Below are 19263 nucleotides of genomic sequence, written 5' to 3' on the forward strand. Positions count from 1 at the left end.
CTGTTAAGCTATGGTTTTCTGCACTTTAAAGTTTTAAAATTACTGTTGCTAGTTTACAGTTTTTTGTTAGCCATAAAAATTGAAAAAACATTTAACCTACTGATTCCTCAATTACTCTGATTGTTTTAAGTATATATTTTTATTTTTGAAATTCACCAGTGGCTGCTGCATTTTCCATCTCGGCTTATAATTGAATCACTAAGTTTTCCCAGTCTTTACGGTAAAATTGGGAGGGGTTGGCTTATACTTGAGTATATACAGTAATTAAACTCATTTTTCATAGCATAAGTAAAAATAGGACCAATATTACAGAACTAAATGTCTCAGGTCAACAAAAAGTAACTTTCAAATGGTCCTGCAGGCCAGGTATGAGTGTCCTAAAAAAGAAAAAACCCTAGAACAAATTTAAATTAGAGGCCAAGAGACAGTATAGGGGTTTGAATTTTTGCCTTGCATGTGGCCTATCACAGTTAAATTACTTGCTCCTTGGGGCTGGAGAGGTGGTGTAACAGTGAGGCATTTGCCTTGCACTGCGCTGACCTAGGACGCACTGCGGTTCGATTCCCCGGCGTCCCCTATAGTTCCCCTGAGCATCACCCACTGTGACCCAAACCCCCCCCCAAAAAAAGAAAATTTACTTACATTAGCTCCCTAAACACCACCAAGGATGGATGATTCCTGACCATAAAGTCAGGAACAATACTAGACATAGCTCAAATCACCACAATTAAATCAAACTTCCATTTTAGATATTTGAGAGAATACTCTCCTGCCATAAAGATGCAGAGCACTAAAGAATATACAGAAACGGTTATATTTAAACAATCAGTGAGGAGTGAGGACTGAGAACTGAGAAAGTTAATAATAAGCCCTACATGATTACACTTCCTATCTGGAGGTACGGTGTCAGCAGTATAGAACTGAAAGAGGTCTTGCTAAGAAAAGATACAGAAGATGGCTCAAAGAGCTGAAGTACATACTGGGTCTGATCTATATAGCACATGCCAAGAGTGATCCCTAAGCACAACTGAAAGAGAGTGTCCCCTCCATTGCCTGTGCAAAAGGAAGATAGAAAAACAGTTTGGGAGAGCTGAAACAACTAGAATTTGTGGGCTAGAGCACCAAAGAAAAAAAAAAAAACACAACAAAGACAGAATACAGAAACCAACAGACGTTCCCTTAAATATTTAGTTTATATATATAAATATATATAAATATAAAGCTGCACCTGTAAAACATGACTCTACAGTTCAAGCAAATAATATCAAGAATCAAATACCACACAACTATGAATGATCTCATGAGGCCAGATCATTTAAGATTCAACAAGCCAGAGAGACAAGATCTTTTAAAAAAGAGAAAACAGAGCCAGAGAGCAGAGCCTGGAGAAAACAGCAAGAGGATGTTTGCCTTGCATGCAGTGGGAGCAGGTTTAAATTCCTGGTCCCCCAAGCCTACCAAAATCCCTTAATCATGAGTAAGCCCTGAAGTATACCACCAAGTATAGCTATCCCACAAGACACATCCCACCCAGCCCCCCTCAGAAAACAGAAAGGCCATGTATGTCATAGAGTAGACTAGACTAGGGCAGACTAGACCTGGAATATAAAGGCTAGTCTGGTCTTACTCCTAACAGAGATAAACTTGAAACAATACTGAACTCATTATCAAGTAAATTAACAGCCTGTCAGAATAATTCTCAACACTAAAGAAAGAACAATACACAATTCCCAACACCATTTAAAGAAATAACACAATCTGACAATATATTTAAAAGTTTACAATCTGGGGCCGGGCGGTGGCGCTAAAGGTAAGGTGCCTGCCTTACCTGCGCTAGCCTAGGACGGACCGCGGTTCGATCCCCCGGCATCCCATATGGTCCCCCAAGCCAGGAGCGACTTCTGAGCGCATAGCCAGGAGTAACCCCTGAGCGTCACCGGGTGTGGCCCAAAAACCAAAAAAAAAAAAAAGTTTACAATCTGACAATATATTTAAAAGTCCACTATAAAAAAAAAAAAAAAAGTCCACCATACAGGGGCCAGAGAGATAGCACAGCAGCGTTTGCCTTGCAAGTAGCTGACCCAGGACCTAAGGTGGACGGTTCAAATCCTGGTGTCCCATATAGTCCCCCATGCCTGCCAGGAGCTATTTCTGAACAAATAGCCAGGAGTAACCCCTGAGCACCACTGGGTGTGGCCCAAAAACCAAAAAAAAAAAAAATTCACCATACAAAGATTATTAGGCATGTGAATCCTAATATAGACATGAGATTCTAATATGCTATATAGAATTCTGCACACTGAGTCCAAAAGAAATTACTCAGTATCTTTTCAATTCCTCAAATTACCATATAATCAAGGCCTAAAGCAAACAGAGATAGCTTACCATAATACTCTAAAATAAATAGTAGTAAACATATTCCAATGTAAAAGGGGGAAGGTAGTACAGTAAGATAAAGTAGGCCACGAGGAATAACTTCCTATTTACATAATATCTGATGACATGAGTTACCAAAGAAGCAGTATATATGGTATGATACGGGTAATATGTAAAAATAGAAGTTTTGAGCCTACTACAATAAAAAAAATCAATGAAACAAATTTCCTGTTACTAAAAGCTAAGTTTCAATTAGTCTTAAAAAATTATTTTGATCTTTGGGCCACACCCAGAGATGCTCAGCGGTTACTCCTGGCTCTACACTCAGGAATCACTCCTAGCAGTGCTTAGGAAAACACCGGAGATGCCAGCAATCGAACCTAGGTGAGCTATATGCAAGGTGCAAGGCAAGTGTCCAACCTACTATACTATTGCTTTAGCCCTTCAGTTATTTTGAATAGGTTTTACTACTAATAACTATTTACTATAATACATAAACAACTTTGGGGGAGATTGTGGGGACCCATTGGTGATGTTCAGGGATTACTCCTAAAGGTACTTGAGGGACCATTATGGGTCCTAGGGATTGAACATAGGTCAACTGCATGCCAGGCAAGCATCCTACCCATTGTACTATCTCTCCAGCCCGATATAAGCAACATTATTAGTCAGTTAGCCAGTAATGTATGTAAGACAGTTCCCAAACAAGAAAGCATATTAAATCTAACATTTCATAATTGCTTTTCTATATATGCAAAGAGAAATTCTTCAAGCATCATAATTCTGACAATTTATTCCAAATTTAAAGAAAACAAAAGGTAGTAAATAGTAGAGAAAGTTGTTATTAAAGGGAGATGTCATCATAGCCTAAGTGACAATAAAAACCATCAAAATGGCCAAAGGATAGATAAAACAGCAGGTTAGGTGCATGCCTTGTGTGAAATTAATTCAGATTCAATGGCACTACACACTGTCCACAAAAGACTGCCAGGAGTGAACACTGATCAAAGGGCTGGGATTAAGCCTTCAGCATCACTAGATCTCCTCCCCTCCAAAAAAAAAAACAAAAAAAGAAACAGAATTTTGAAAAGAAACCAAAGAACATAAAAGCAGGGAAAAAACAGGTCTATTCTGGTAGTAAGTCAAAACATATTAGAAATATCTTACGTTTCTATTAGAAAAGATAATCTAAATCAAAAAGAAAAGGCTATGGTGTACACACACGCACACAGAGATTTTGACTGGAGGTTGGGGATGTGACTCAGTAGTAAAGTGCCTGCCCTGCACTGCACACAGAAGACCAAGGTTTGATCCTTAGCACATTAAAGAAAAGTTTGGGGGGAGGTGGTGATGATAGATTGGGCCATACCCACTTGTGTTCAGGGCTTATTCTTGGCTCGCTCTCTCTCTCTCTCTACTTAAGGATCACTCCCTAGCAATGGTTGAGGGACCATATGCAGTGTGTGGATAAACCTGGGTCAGTGGTATGCAAAGCAAGCACCCTACCAGCTTTCTATCTTTCTAGCACCGTACCTACTTTCTTTCCATAGCCCCTATTTTTAAATACTTGGATAAAAACAGAGAATCATATTACTTGATATAAAGTAGTCAAAGGAAAAATAAAAACACTGAATTATTTTGATTTATCAATGGCGTACTCAGCATATAAAATCTTATACTTAAGGATGTTATTTCTCTCCTTAAATAATCTTTGTGCCAAACTAATAAAACTAGTCTGGCTACTATTTCACAAATTTTTCAATGAGTTGGAAAGGTATCTCAAGCATCAATTTTTCCTGATTTTTAACCTAATTTCAGTCTAACATCCTTTTAACATGTTTTTTTTTTGCTTATTATCCATATTCTCTACTTAAAGTTAAGCTATTAACTTTGATTTCTCCAGGCTGCACATAGAAATTATTCTTTAGTTATAAATTACTCTTAATCAATGACTATTAATGTATGGGATGTGGGCCAAAGCACGATAGCACAGTGGTAGTCTGCCTTGCACACTGCCACCTGGGACAAACCCAGGTTCAGCATCGTACGGTTCCCCAGCCTGCCAGGAGCGAATTCTGAGTGAAGAGCCAGGAAAAACCCTTGAGCACTGCCAAGTATGGCCCAAAAACCAAACAAATAAAAAACTAAAGTAGGGGATGTCGCCCAAGTCACACAAGCCTGGCAAGTTCCTGAGTTTGATCCCCTGAACCCTCGGTCTACCCTCACCCGAATATTTGCCAGGAGTGCCTCTCCAAAATAAAAACAATGAAAAACAAACAAACAAAAAATAAGGTCAGAGCAATAATACAGCTGGTAGGGCTATTGTTTTGCACATGGTTCAAACCCCATATATGGTCTCCAAGCCCACAAGAAGTGATTCCATAAGCACTGCAAGGTGTGGCCCCAAAATCCAAAAATAATAAAATAAAAAAAATAAAAACAGGGGCTGGAGCGAGAACACAGCAGTAAGGCATTTGCCTTGCATGTGGCCAACACAGAACGGACCCCAGTTCGAATCCCCAAATCCCTTATGGTCCCCTGAGCCTGCCAAGAGCAATTTCTGAGCACAGAGCCAGGAGTAACCTCTGAGCACTTACTTCCATGCTATCTCTCCGGCCCCAAGGACAATCTTAATAAAACATTAGATCATATCCTGTTTTTACACAAAACAAAGGTGTTCCCCAACTTTCTTTTTTCTTTTCACCTATCCTTTGATATGTAAATGTACGCTTTGACTAGAGTAGCTAGTAACGCGCTTGATATAGGGCTAGAGAGATAGCATAGAGGTAAGGCATTTGCCTTGCAACCAGAAGGACGGAGGTTTGAATCCCGGCATCCCATATGGTTCCCTGAGACTGCCAGGAGTGATTTCTGAGCTAGAGCCAGGAGTAACCCCTGAGCGCTGCCGGGTGTGACCCAAAAACAGAACAAAACAAAAAATGCTTGATATAGGTATTTTTGTCCCTCCCCACTCCAGGTTGGTAAAAAAAGAGGTTTCAGTTTGGCTTGGCTCAGAGAGGGACCACGAGGATTGAAGCCAACCAACTCCATGATTCTCACCTGATTGGCTTGATTTATTAATTCTTCGTGGTTACTCCGCTTCAGATCTGTCCACTCAGGGTTGGAATTAGGGCTCATGGGGTAATTTTACAATAAAACTACCATCAAAATTTAAAATAATGCTATATCTTCGAAGAACATATAAAACTGTCTTTCTTGGGCCCGGAGAGGTAGCACAGCGGTGTTTGCCTTGCAAGCAGTCGATCCAGAACCTAAGGTGGTTGGTTCGAATCCCGGTGTCCCATATGGTCTCCCGTGCCTGCCAGGAGCTATTTCTGAGCAGACAGCCAGGAGTAACTCCTGAGCACAGCCGGGTGTGACCCAAAAACAACAACAACAAAAAAAAAAAAAAAAAAAAAGGAAAACTGTCTTTCTTATTCTCATAAATTTAGAATAGAATGATAAAATATCAGAATTTAAATTATCAGGAAATTTTGACCAAATATATGATTATTTATAGAGAAATATTGTCCACTATCAATACCATTGAAGTCTAACCAGACTTTTGTTTTGGGTCACACCCAGCAGCACTCAGAGGTTACTCCTGGCTCTATGCTCACAAATCAAACCCAGCCAGGCTCGAGGGACCAGATGGGATGCCAGGATTCAAACCACTGTCTTTCTGCATGCAAGGCAAACGCTTTACCTTCATGCTATCTCTCCGGCCCCCTAATCAGACTTATTTTTATTTTCTAAGATATGTTCTGATTCCTTTATGTATATAATATATACAAATCACTCCAAGCAGCCCTTAAGAGACTGTATGGAATTCTGAAAATTGAACCTGAATCAGCTGCAAGCAAGGCAAGCACCCTATGTATTATTCTATTTCTCCAGTTCCTTATGTCTTTACTTTTAAAGATATATATAATTTTGGGGTCGGAGAGTTAGCACAGTGGTAAGGTGTTTGCCTTCCACGTGGCCAACCCGGGGAGGACTGGGGTTCAATTCCTGGCACCCCATGTGATTCCCCCAAGCGTGCTAGGAGTGATTTCTGAGTGCAAAGCCAGGAGTAACCCCGAGCACTGCCAGGTGTAGCTCAAAAACCAAAGCAAAACAAAACATAATTTTAACAGTAATAACTCAATTCATCTCAAATGGAAAAAACTCACTGTAAAACTACTGTTTTATCCCAACTGAACTTCGTTTAAAATTCTGGAAAATACTAACAGTTTACAAAATAAGTAAGTAAAATTATCAAATAAAATGCCTCTATTAAACCCAGTATAAAAGTACTGTTCATAAATAAAAGAAAATATTCAGGAAAGAGACCTATGCAAAAAAGACCATATCATAATATGTAAACCTGAACTGTTTGTATAATGCACGACAAGTTTCTTATGATGTAATTGTCACATCAAAAATATTAAGAATTATTTCTCAAAAAGTACCTATAGTCTTTATAATCTGTTATATTCATTCAGAAGCCAAGATGTTATGTTTGACTTCTATTGTTGCTGATCATGAATTTTATAAGCATATTTACAAGCAATGTTAATAGTTAACTTTGACCCACACCCAAAGATATTTAGAGGACTATGTGGTGCCAAGGATCAAACTGAGATCAGCTGCATTCAAAGCATGTCTTAACAGCTAGACTATGTAATTCATTATTAAAATTGCCCTCAACACTTCAAAGAAAAGCAAAACGAACACTTAATTAATTTTTAAAATGGTCTTAATCACAAAGACTGAGAACTAAAAACATTTTAAGAAGCTCCCTCCCCTTAATTTATAATCACGAAAAAGCTATCTTGATTTGCAGAGATAGTATAGCAGGTAAGGTGCTTGCTTTGCATGCAGTCAACCTAATTTCAATCTCTGGTACCCATATGGTCCCCTCAGTCTACCAGTGATGATCCCTAAGCACAAAGCTAGGTAGGAGTAAGCTCAGATCACAGGTGTGTGTGGCCCAAAACTAAAACAAACAAAAAAACCTTCAATAAACAAAGGAAAAGACTCACTCAAAGTCTTTATGTAAACTTCATTTGCCAACAGAATATATATATATATACTAAGTACAATTTACAGTTAGCTATAACAACAATATCTACTACCTAAAAGCACAAAAGTGAAAGAATGCATAAAGAACATTTTAAATCAAAAGTTTAATTGAAAATTAAATATAATAACACAAAAGTAGATATGTTGTCTTTCATATTTTTTTCTTATTTGCTCATTAATTGTTCTCTAACATACAAAAATAATACTTTAGAGCTGTACTGCTATAAATCTAAGTTTATAGTTATAATTAAAGGTGTTTCCATTTTCCTCTCACTTTGGAGAAGCCCACACTCTCTTGCACATGTTTCTCTATCTCTCTCTGTGTGTCTCTTGCCACTTCCTCAGAATCTCTAAATAAAAATCCGATTTTACTTTCCATGTTATAAATTCAAATGGTATAAAACTTTTCTTTTTATTAAAAAAAAAAAAGTACCATAAATTGTCTCAACATATCTAATTCAGATGACTAACATACCAAAAGTATAAAACCATAGTCAGTGAATTGAGTATTAAATTCGGAATCTTTGTTTTAGGATTGTCATTTTTTGAGTTAATAAAATCATTGTAATTAATTTTAATTGAAGATAAAACATTAATCTTAGGTGGAATAAAAATTCTACTGACATTTTATCATTATATTAAAAAGAACTTGGGGGAATAATAAACAAAGCAGAATTCATGGTTACCATATTTACACATACTCTTTGTTGTGTTTCAGTGCCACATGATCTGATTCAAAGAAATAAACATCAGGATCTTCATCTTCCTCCTCTGTAATGTGCGGATTGGCACTCTCTTTGGCAGATGGCAAATGTCCAATATTGAGTCTTGTTTCCAACAATGGCTTGCTTAGTCCTTCACTCCCATAATTTTCAGAGTCACAACATAATCCTTTTTCTTTCTCAGAAAATTCATCAGGATTTGTGGGAAGTTCACTTATATTATCACTAACGGTTGCCTTTGTTTCAGTGGAACTAAGATCATTCTCAAGTTGTCCATTTTCTCTGCAAGGAGAACTACTTTTAGTGGGACTACCTCTGGATGGGGCTGCCCTTCGTGGTGAAGTTCTCAGAGTATAACGATGTTCTTGAGGTTCTGATAAAGACATCATCTGAGCTGAAACACAGTCTAGAAGAGATTGTTCTGGTTCTCCAGAGACTGGCAAACTTGCGACAGCTGAGTCCAGGATGTTATTGGTATTTTCATTACACTGCTCTTTTGAGGCACTATCTCCCACTACATCTACTTCCTCCTCAGAATCCCTTACAGATGACTGAATTTCAGAAATAGGGCCTTTAGCTGGCTTAGTTGTCAGTTGATTAGCACGTTCCACAGGCAGGCTAGCAGTTACTACTTTGTGGTCCTCCAACTTGACCTGTACTTCTGAATCTGTGCAAAGCACGTTATGGTCTACATAACTGTCCTCCTTCCTACGTTCAAGGAACACTGACGTGTGGGTTTCTGAATCCCCATTTTCAGCTACTGATTTTTCCTGCAGCACATTGGAATCAGTGCTGTTTTGTTTAGTGTTCCCATCAGGCTGACAGTCATCACAGTTTATAACAGCGGCATCACCAGACTCAACACCATTGACGGCTAAATAGCCTGTGAGTTCTTCAACTACTGCAGAATTAAGTGACCCTTCCTCAATGGCATTCACCTTTTTAATTTCCCTTTTCTCACAATCATCCAGTATAAGACATCGACAAGCTCGTTTAGTCCCTTGAAAATCTGCATCATTGTCCACTACTGTACTCCTCTGTTCTACTGACTCTTTGTCTGATTTTACAGGTGAATCTTCTTCTGAACTGTTTGTTGCTTCAGATCTAAGGCAACGTTTAATTCGTTTTAAAACTGGTGAAACAGGTTCTGTTTGCCTTCTCTCACAATTTTCTACAGACTGCCTTTCTGTGTTATCTTTTTCTGAAGAAGAAAGTCCTCTTTTCCTAGGGCTTACCCATGATTCTCGAGTATTTTGCTGTTTTAAATCAGTAGTTCTCCCATTACTATTTCCTTTCTGAATTTGCACGGGCTCTGGTCTCTTCTTTGGTGATCTTGATCTCACTTGAGAATGAGAAGAGATTTCTTCAGGGTGAGCAATGCTACGATTCCTTAAAGTTCTACCACAAAAAGATTCATCCAAGCCGTTTAACCCCACTGTTGATCTTGTAACACGAGTAGATCGGGAAGCAGCCATACTATGGCAAGTCCCTACAATACGGTCATCATGATCCACTCATTGGGAAACCTTCAAAAATGTAAACAAAATAATGAGAAAGAGGTAATAGTTAATATATCTAAAACAAAAGTAGAAAGCTAGCATTTTTAATCTAAGTATAACCCATTTGATTAAATTAAGCATAATTTCTTTTCCAGCATTTTTAAAAATATGATTAATGGCTAAGACCTGGTACGTAACAAGTTCCAAGTTCCAATGCTACATGCTTTAAGCACATTAACTCACTAAGTCTTAAAATGACTACTATATGTACTATTATAAACCTGTTTTATAAATAAAACAACTGAGATACAGACATCTTATCTATTCAAAGCCACACAATCCAATTAAGTGGAAAAGCAGGATTCTCACATCATGCTTTTTCACTGTGGTTGCCTCTCAGAATGAAGGCCACAGAGGAGATCTTTCTCAAATTCAAGACTTATTCTTGGTGATTCAAATGGTAATCTTAAACCTAAAATTATCCCAGTCATTTCTCATGTTCTCTCCAAACATTCTTAGGAAGCAAAAACACAAATACTATTTTTTTCATACAACTCACTCTTTTTTTTTTTTTTTTTTTTTTTTTTTGGTTTTTGTTTTTGGGTCACACCCAGCAGCGCTCAAAAATCACTCTTGGCAGGCACAGGGAACCATAAGGGATGCCGGGATTCGAACTACCGTCCTGCATGAAAGCAAGCGCCTTACCTCCATGCTATCTCGCCGGCTCCATTCAATTCACTCTTATATGAAATTTTATTTTAACAAATATCATGAAAAGTCCTTTGATAATCTATTTGACATCCAAAACTTTTGTTTGTGGTAGAATTTTTAAAAATTAAGCAGCTGGAGAGAAACTTGTGATCCTAGCTTGACATGGCTAAGAGTAAAACAGAAGACCCAGGACTCCTTAGTCTCCAGAAATATAAAATTTAGCAAGTGAAATTTATAGGGAGTATAAAGTAAAAAAGGATGGAAGTCCCCAAGCAAATAATTCATTTAAGAAATATAGAATCCGGGGCCGGGCGGTGGCGCTGGAGGTAAGGTGCCTGCCTTGCCTGCACTAGCCTAGGACGGACTGCAGTTCGATTCCCCGGCGTCCCATATGGTCCCCCAAGAAGCCAGGAGCAACTTCTGAGCGCATAGCCAGGAGTAACCCCTGAGCGTCACAGGGTGTGGCCCAAAAACCAAAAAAAAAAAAAAAAAGAAATATAGAATCCATACCTATCTTTAACTTTTCCATCTTTTAACTTCTATGTACATGTGCATGCTAGTTTTAATTCCTGCTAAATTTTTAAGGATATACTTGGTTTTTTTTCTTTGTTTTTTTTTTTTTTTTTTTTTTTTTTTTGCTGGGGGTTCAGTTTTGTTTTTGGTCCACATCTGATGGCACTAGAGTTACTCCTGGCTCTGTGTCCAAAAATTATTCCTGACAGGCTCGGGAAACCATATGGAATGCCAGGGATTGACCTGGTGTCTGCCCTGTTCAAGGCAAATGCTCTACCTGCTGTGCTATTGCTCCAACCCCTATACTTGGTATTTTTCAGATAGAAATTTGAGGGACAAGGGGCCATAGTGATAGAACAGTACGTAGGAAGCTTGCTTTGCAAGCAGCAGGCCTGGGTTCAATCCCTACTATCCCATATGGCCCCCCCGAGCCCTGCCAGGAGTGATCCCTGAGTACCTTTGAGTTTGACCCAAAAGTAGAAAAGAAAAGAAAAGAAATTTTGAGGTCTGAAGGCATATACTTGCCTTGCAAAATGTCAACCTGGGTTTGATCTGTGAAATCATCGATGGTTCCCAAATACCACCAGGAGTAAGCCCTGAGTGTAGAGTCAGGAGTAAGCCCTGTGCATTGCAAGTATGCCTCCCATGCCCCCAACAACAACAAAAAAGTAAACATCCAAGAATTGTAAAAATACAGATGAATCACTGGGTACAGTGACTTAATATTTTCCAAATATTCTCCAGTCAGAAACCAAGAGAATTAATATCTCAAGTATACACTCCTTTTCTGAAAGCAGAGCCAGAATAACCGAGCTCTGCCTAGTGTGATCCCAAAACAAAAAAGAATTAGCATCCATTTTTGCTTCTTTTCTGTTTAGCTTTCAAAAAAAAGTATTCCACCCTGGCACTGGAGTAACAGTACAGTGGACAGGGCCTTTGCCTTGCACACAACCTGAGTTTGATCCCTGGCATATCATATGGTTCTCCGATCCAGCTAGGACTGATTCCTGAGCATAAAGGCAGAAGTAAACCCTGAGTGCTGCTGGGTGTGCTACCTCCAAAAGAGTACTCTGCCACTTTCAGTCCAACTCTAAATGGGGGCAGGATGGAAAGATAGAGGCCAATAAAGGCTATAATACAAAAATTCCAATGTAAAAGTTTCCATTTCTCTCAATTTTTGGTACTTTCCCCATAGTTTACCCCTGCCTACAACTTTCCAATGGATATTCCCTCATATATCAAACACAATCTTTGTCAATTGGAAATTTCTAATTGGAAAGGATACAATGAACAAAAGACATGCTAAAAGAACATGAAAGGGAACTCTTTCCTATTTGATATGTCACACAATATGGACATTATAAATAGTGTAGCTTTCTTGCAGAATATAACATAGCATTTAAAAATAGGGGTGGGGGGCCAGAGAGATAGCATGAAATTAAGGCATTTGCCTTGCATGCAGAAGAAAGGTGGTTCAAATCTCAGCATTCCATATGGTCTCTCGAGCCTGCCAGGAGCAATTTCTGAGCGTAGAACCAGGAGTAACTCCTGAGCGCTATCAGATGTGACCCAAAAACAAAACAAAACAGAAAAGAAAATGGGGGTAGGGAGTGGCTTCACAAGTAGAGCTCAAGTCTGAGGTTCACTCCTGGCATATATGTGGCTGGCTGACTAGCTATCAAATTCAGTATGCAAGCTGGCAATACCACAGCTATACCCAACAATAAGGGGTAGTTAAAGCTATTGAAGCTAGGGAAATAGGAGAGGGGAAAGTAAAGTAGGGATGACATCATAACTTGACCTCAAGACTTTATGCATGCCATGCATGTAATCCAGCCCTTTGACCTATCTCCCTAACCCATTAAGTATCTAAAGCTAGAGAGATAGTACAGGGGGTCCACTTGCCATGCATGTGGCCAACCAAGGTTCATTTCCTAGCATCCAACATGATCTCCTGAGCCCCACCCGATGTGATCCTTGACTTTAAAGCCAGAAATAACCCCAAACATCTCCTGCATCATCATCATCATCATCATCATCATCATCATCATCATCATCATCATCATCATCATCATCTACCAAATAAATTTAGGGGTCTAATATATCTAACGGGTAAGGCTACAATGCCTTGCATTTACCCAACCTTGGTTCGATCCCAGTGTCACAAACTGTCCTTTGCAGCAACGCCAGGTACTTCTGATGCCTTGCACAGAACCAGGAGTAAGGCCTGAATACAGCCAGGTGTAGTGCCAAAACCAAAAATAAAAATTAACAATTTGTTTACATTTTTTAAGACATACAAACTCTGCCAAGATTAAAATAGGGTAACTTGTAATTATCAACTACCAAAAAAAAAATTTTTTTTTTCCACCAAAGGACTAAGCCTGAAGCCTGGATTCAATCCCCCGCACCACATGGCATTGAGTACCTCCAGCAGTGATCCCTGGGGCATAGAGCTAGCAGTAGCATAGCCCAAAAACCCTGAGCCTTGAGCATAGCCCAAAAATAAAAATAAATTTTAATAATTTTTGTTTTTTTGTTTTTTTTTTGGGTTTTGGGCCACATGGGTTTTGGGCCACACCCGGCGGTGCTCAGGGGTTACTCCTAGCTGTCTGCTCAGAAATAGCTCCTGGCAGGCACGGGGGACCATATGGGACACCGGGATTCGAACCAACCACCTTTGGTCCTGGATCGGCTGCTTGCAAGGCAAACACCGCTGTGCTATCTCTCCGGGCCCAAATTTAAAAATTTTTAAATTTAAAAACTATTTCATGTAATCAGAAGTACTAAATGTAAGGTTACTCACTTTAAAAATTAAATACCTGGGGCCGGAGAGATAGCATGGAGGTAAGGCATTTACCTTTCATGCAGGACATCAGTTCAAATCCCAGCGTCCCCCGTGCCTGCCAGGAGCAATTTCTGAGCACGGAGCCAGGAAAAACCTCTGAGCACTGCCGGGTGTGACCCAAAATCCACAAAAAAAAAAAATTTAAATACCTTGGGCTGGAGCAATAGTACAAGGGGTAGGGCACTTGACTTGTATGTGGCCAGTCCTAGTGTTACCCCCCACTTAGGGGAGCACACACCAGACATGGCTTTTTGCCTTCCTGGGGCAGTGCCTTCCTCCCAAAGAATTATTTGCCAAAAGGCCCGCTCAGAGAAGTCAATCATTTGACCCTTTGCGTGGATTATTGGCGGTAATCCCAACATGGCTGTAACATTACATTTTCTCTTTATTTGGCCACTATAGAAATCCAGCCTCAGCTTTCCTACAAACAAAGAAATGTCAGTACCAAAGCTCGCATAAAGTTCCCTGCTGGCTAGTTTATTTGTGACTCGTATTTCTAGTATAACCTGGAGCCAGCAGCTTGTTTTTCTGAGTTTAGCTCTATGATGGTAAACAATTATTTCCGTCTCCCCTAAAATCTATTTTCCAGCAACTACATAAACATCATAAATATCTCTGTCTCTCTCCTCCTGGTTTCTTGAAAAACCTGCTTTTTGCTAAACCAAAAACATCTCTAGCTCTTGTTTCACAGCCCTCCAACAGGGGTCTTTCTCACCTATGATAGTCACTTGATATGTAGATTGTAGGCCTGTTTCCCCATTGTACTGCTCTCCTACTCTTTGTTCTCCCTGAGACACCCTGCATTCCAGAGCCCATGCTTAAAAATGTCATCAGCTGAAAAATAAAATTTGTCTTTCGTCTCTTGGACGAGAGTCCCCATACAATGCATTTTATGTGGTCTCATTTATTTCATTTTCTTTTCTTTTTTTTTTTTTTTTTTTGGTTTATGGGCCACACCCGGCGGTGCTCAGGGGTTACTCCTGGCTGTCTGCTCAGAAATAGCTCCTGGCAGGCACGGGGGACCATATGGAACACCGGGATTCGAACCAACCAGCTTTGGTCCTGGATCGGCTGCTTGCAAGGCAAACACCACTGTGCTATCTCTGCTGTGCTCTCTCTCTGGGCCCTCATTTTCATATTTCATATTCGTCCATCTTGTGTACCCGCTTATTCCTAGTGAGAATTATCTAACCCACTAAGGTTTTGCTTAGGGATGCTAACACATCTGCAGCATCCTAGTTTGATCCCCGGAACCCCATGTTGGTCCCCTGAGCCCACCAGTATTATTTCTAAGTAAATATGAAATATCTATATAAATATACAAAGAAAATATAATTTCTTGTGTGAATTACTTTTTTTTAATTTGGGCCACACTTGGCAGCAGGCTGCTTCTACTAAGCAGATCAAACTTTAACCTGCTAGATACATGTACACACATGTACACAGTCCATAGTCTTATCTCTCTGGCCCCAAATATATATTTTCAGAAATTTCTATTATAAAATCTGAAGCAACTTGATACTCATAATTTATAACTCAAAATAATATTGCAATAGTAATAATATTGCAAAAGTAATATTTTACAAACACAGAAAACAATGTTAATCTTTATGTCTTAAAATGTCGAATACAGGGCTGGAGAGATAATAAGTGGATAAGGTTGTCTTACATGTGGCCGAACTGAGTTCATTCCCTGACACTCCATACAGTCTCCTGAGCCCACCAGGAATAAACCTTGAGCACTGCCAAAAAAAATCAAAATGTGCTGGCGCAAGCGGTAGGGCATTGCCTTGCATGTGCCAACCTAGCGTCCCTCAGCATCCCATGTTTCCCCAAGCTAGGAGCGATTTCTGAGCGCATAGCCAGGAGTAACCCCTGAGTGTCACCAAGTATGGCTCAAAAAAAGTAAAAAAAAAAAAAAGTTAAATAAATAAAGTAAAATATGGTGCTGGAGAGATATTCAAGAATTTAGGAGCTTGCCTTACCTGCAACTGACCCAGCTTCTCAATCCTGAGCACAGTGCCATAAATAGCTCAATGTGACCACAAAGCAAAAGTTAATTAAAAACTAACATATGATACCAGTTATGGGCATAAAAACTTCAAATGCTCCCAGTAACAAACATTCCAGCCCTTCTCTTTCCACACTAATCTCAATGACAGCAAATTCTTGACCACATCAATAAAATAAGCAATTATTAGTCCCCATGTATACATTTATATCACATCATATAGAAAAGCCTATTATTTCATCACTCCAGAAACCAAAACTGATGTAACTCAGACCTTCTTGTCTTATTCCCTAATAATTTTATTCCATTCAACAAATACAATGAAGACCAAGTTCTAGAGTTCTAGAATTCTTTGATATTGAGCCCTATTAAAGAAAATCAATTCTATAGCAAAAATCATTTGGTACTTCAAACTCTTGTATCTTATAGCACTGTCTAAAAACTAGTTTCATCTTAGACATTTCCTACCCTGTCTAAGCCCTGTCTAAGACCTACCAATTAGTCAAATTCTCTAAAATTCAAAATCTTTTAGATTTTGAAAAGCCCTGCCTTTTAGGCAATATTCAATTTAAATAGTCATAAATCACAATTCAGACTCATTTTAATTATTAGGTACTAATAAAAATTTGGCTCTGAAAGCACCAACCAAATAGAGGACTATGAGAATGATTTGAGTGAAATTAATATATTGTATGCACTTAAGGGTTAAAAACTGTTTGAAATTCAGAGCCAGAGCAATAGTATAGACCTTAGGGAATTTGCACTGCATGTGACTAACCTGGACATGACTTCCGGCAACCTACATGGTCCCCCAAGCACCACCAGGAGTAATTCCTGAGTGTAGAGCCAGGAGTAAAACCTGAGCACCACCAGGTATGGCTCCAAAACAAAACAGCAACAGCAACAACAACAAATTGACTAATTCTAAAAACTGGAATTTAAAAAAGTTTTAACATTCTTCTCTCTGATCAATTTTTTCTTCTGTTTTAGTTATTTTCTTATCTTTTCTGTTTCAGATAGGCATATACAAAATAAATACTGTAACAAACTTCACAATTTAGTTTTCAAAAAGTGCTTTATAGTGTTATCATTATTTCAAGTGACTCTAAAAATTGTTCTTTCCATCCACAGTAAAATATTATGAACTAGGGCCAGAGAAATAAAGCAGGTAAGGCGCTTTCCTTGTACATTGGCAAAACCATGCAAATTGGATCTCTAGCATCCTATATGTACCCTGAGCTCTGGTTGGTGTAACCCAAAAACTAACAAATACTATAAACTAAAGCAGCAGTTACCTCATTTTAAGCTATAAAATACAGTTACTAAAATAATTTAATGAAAAAAGTTTAGTGCACAAAATTCTATTTATGCTGAAAATAAGTTGCTGAGGAAAAATATCAAGAAATGTATTTATGGGGCCCGGAGAGATAGCGGCATTTACCTTGCAAACAGCCGATCCAGGACCAAAAGTGGTTGGTTCGAATCCTGGCGTTCCATATGGCCCCCCATGCCTGCCAGGAGCTATTTCTGAATAGACAGCCAGGAGTAACCCCTGAGCACCGCCGGGTGTGGTCCCCCCAAAAAAGAAATGTATTTATGGTCGGAGAGATAGCATGGAAGTAAGGTGTTTTTGCCTTTCATGCAAAAGGTCATTGGTTCGAATCCTGGCATTCCATACGGTCCCTGAGCATGCCAGGAGCAATTTCTGAGCATGGAGCCAGGAGTAACCCCTGAGTGCTGCCGGATGTTGACCCAAAAACCAAAAGAAAAAAAAGAAATGTATTTACTTACTAAAAAAGAAGCACCTGGAGCTAGGGTAGGTATAGCAGGTAGAATGCTTACCTTACACACAGCTCACTCAGCCATGAATGCAGTGGACAAAGGATTACCCGTTACTCTCTATGGTCCCCAGAATCTCTGCAGGAGTAATCCCTGAGCACAAAGCCAGAAGTACCCCTGAGCACCACTGATTGTGGTCCCCTCACCAAAAAGGGGGCACATGATGAAAATCCTATTCAACACCCAACTGGAATTGAAATATGTAGCTAAAATGTACTTTTCCCTACTATGTCACCTACCATTTAATAAACATGAACCTTTTTGGAACTGAGGAAAGAAAATGTGATGAATTATAAATATTAATCAGACACCCTACCTCTCTTCCAGACCCCATAAATTTTCATTCTATCACAGAATACAATAGAGAATAGTAAACTTAATCTAAACTCAGATAGATCTCAAACTCTACAGATCTTAGTCATTTACTTGTTGTTAAACTACCATCCCCCAAACTTTTATCTACTTTTACTTCAAATCTAACTACAAAATTCTGAAACTCTCTTAAATAGTATCAGCTATGATTCTGATCTAAAATTTCCAGTTTTTATAATCACATGTGCAGAATAAATGAGTAAGAACTGAAAGAAAAAAATAAACATTAAGCTGAAAAGCACCATAGAATAAAACACTACTTCAGTATCAATTCTTACTAAAGCTCAAAAAAGACACTGCTTTAGGGGCCAGAGTGATGACGAAAGCAGTAAGGCATTTGCCTTGCATGCGGCTAACCCAGGACAAACCCTGGTTCGATCCCCCAGCATCCCATATGGTCCTCCAAGCCAGGAGGGATTTCTAAGCGCATAGCCAGTAGTAACCCCTGAGCGTCACCAGGTGTGGCGCAAAAACACACACACAAAAAAAAAAAAGGAAAAGAAAAAGACACTGCTTTATATAACCCTTTGTTTCTACAATAATTACCAAAACAGAATGCCTTATTTTAAGAACTGTATTGACAATCCTCAATGTTAAAGATAGTTATCTTCTATTATAATATTCAATTTCACCAAGGATTTAAATTAAAAAAAAAGTAATGCGACCATGTAGACAAACCAAGTGAGAATCAAAGCAAGAACAAATGTCAAAAGTTAGCAACATGAATTTCCTATGTCTAGAACATAAACCTGGGTTGCTTATTAATGGTCCAGGCTATTCACGTCATGTAATTCTTTAACATAAACTTTTTTTGGTTAAGTCATTACCGCTGCATATATATGATGTAGAACAGTACTCAAATGGGGGCCTCCTATAACCAGCCTCTTGTGGGCTCCCAGGATATTCCAAGAAGGCTACCATTAAAAATCATGTAAATGGCTAACCCCCTAGTAAATGAGACTAAGGGGCTAATTATGGGGAATAGGGCACAGCATAGAAAGAAAGCAAGGTCAGAAAGGAGCCATGGTCAAGAAAGAACTGAGAAACACTGATTTATAGTATCTATAAAGTAGAAAAGTGAAGCTTAGAAACGATCTAGACTAGACAATCCAACTAACGGGTCTAAAAATTTCTTTGAAGCCTGAAAACTATTGTTTTGTACAAGAAGAGCTGTTTCTTTCCCATTAAGAGAAAAAAAGGGGTAACACAGGAGAAGACAACTGAAAGAAAATACTCTTACAAACAATAGGGAACCAGATATGGAGCTCAGCTGCAGAGTGCCAAAGATAATAGAAGAAAGAAGACAAG

General features: G+C 39.0%; 1 protein-coding gene across 2 annotated transcripts in view; it reads right to left on the minus strand.

Moving 5' to 3' along the window:
* The window catches only part of ZZZ3 (zinc finger ZZ-type containing 3), a 49429-nt gene that overhangs the window by 25089 nt on the left and 5077 nt on the right, over positions 1–19263 (minus strand). The window contains exon 2 of one of the 2 annotated variants that reach the window (XM_049771470.1): positions 8142–9688. The exons of the other annotated variant lie outside the window; for it this stretch is intronic. Within the exon in view, the coding sequence (XP_049627427.1) occupies positions 8142–9637 (1496 nt within the window). The 5' untranslated portion in view covers positions 9638–9688. The remainder of the gene's footprint in view (positions 1–8141; positions 9689–19263) is intronic. 2 annotated transcript variants of the gene reach the window in all.

The sequence above is a fragment of the Suncus etruscus genome, chromosome 4 (genome assembly GCF_024139225.1).
Source record: "Suncus etruscus isolate mSunEtr1 chromosome 4, mSunEtr1.pri.cur, whole genome shotgun sequence".
Taxonomy (NCBI): Eukaryota; Metazoa; Chordata; class Mammalia; order Eulipotyphla; family Soricidae; genus Suncus; species Suncus etruscus.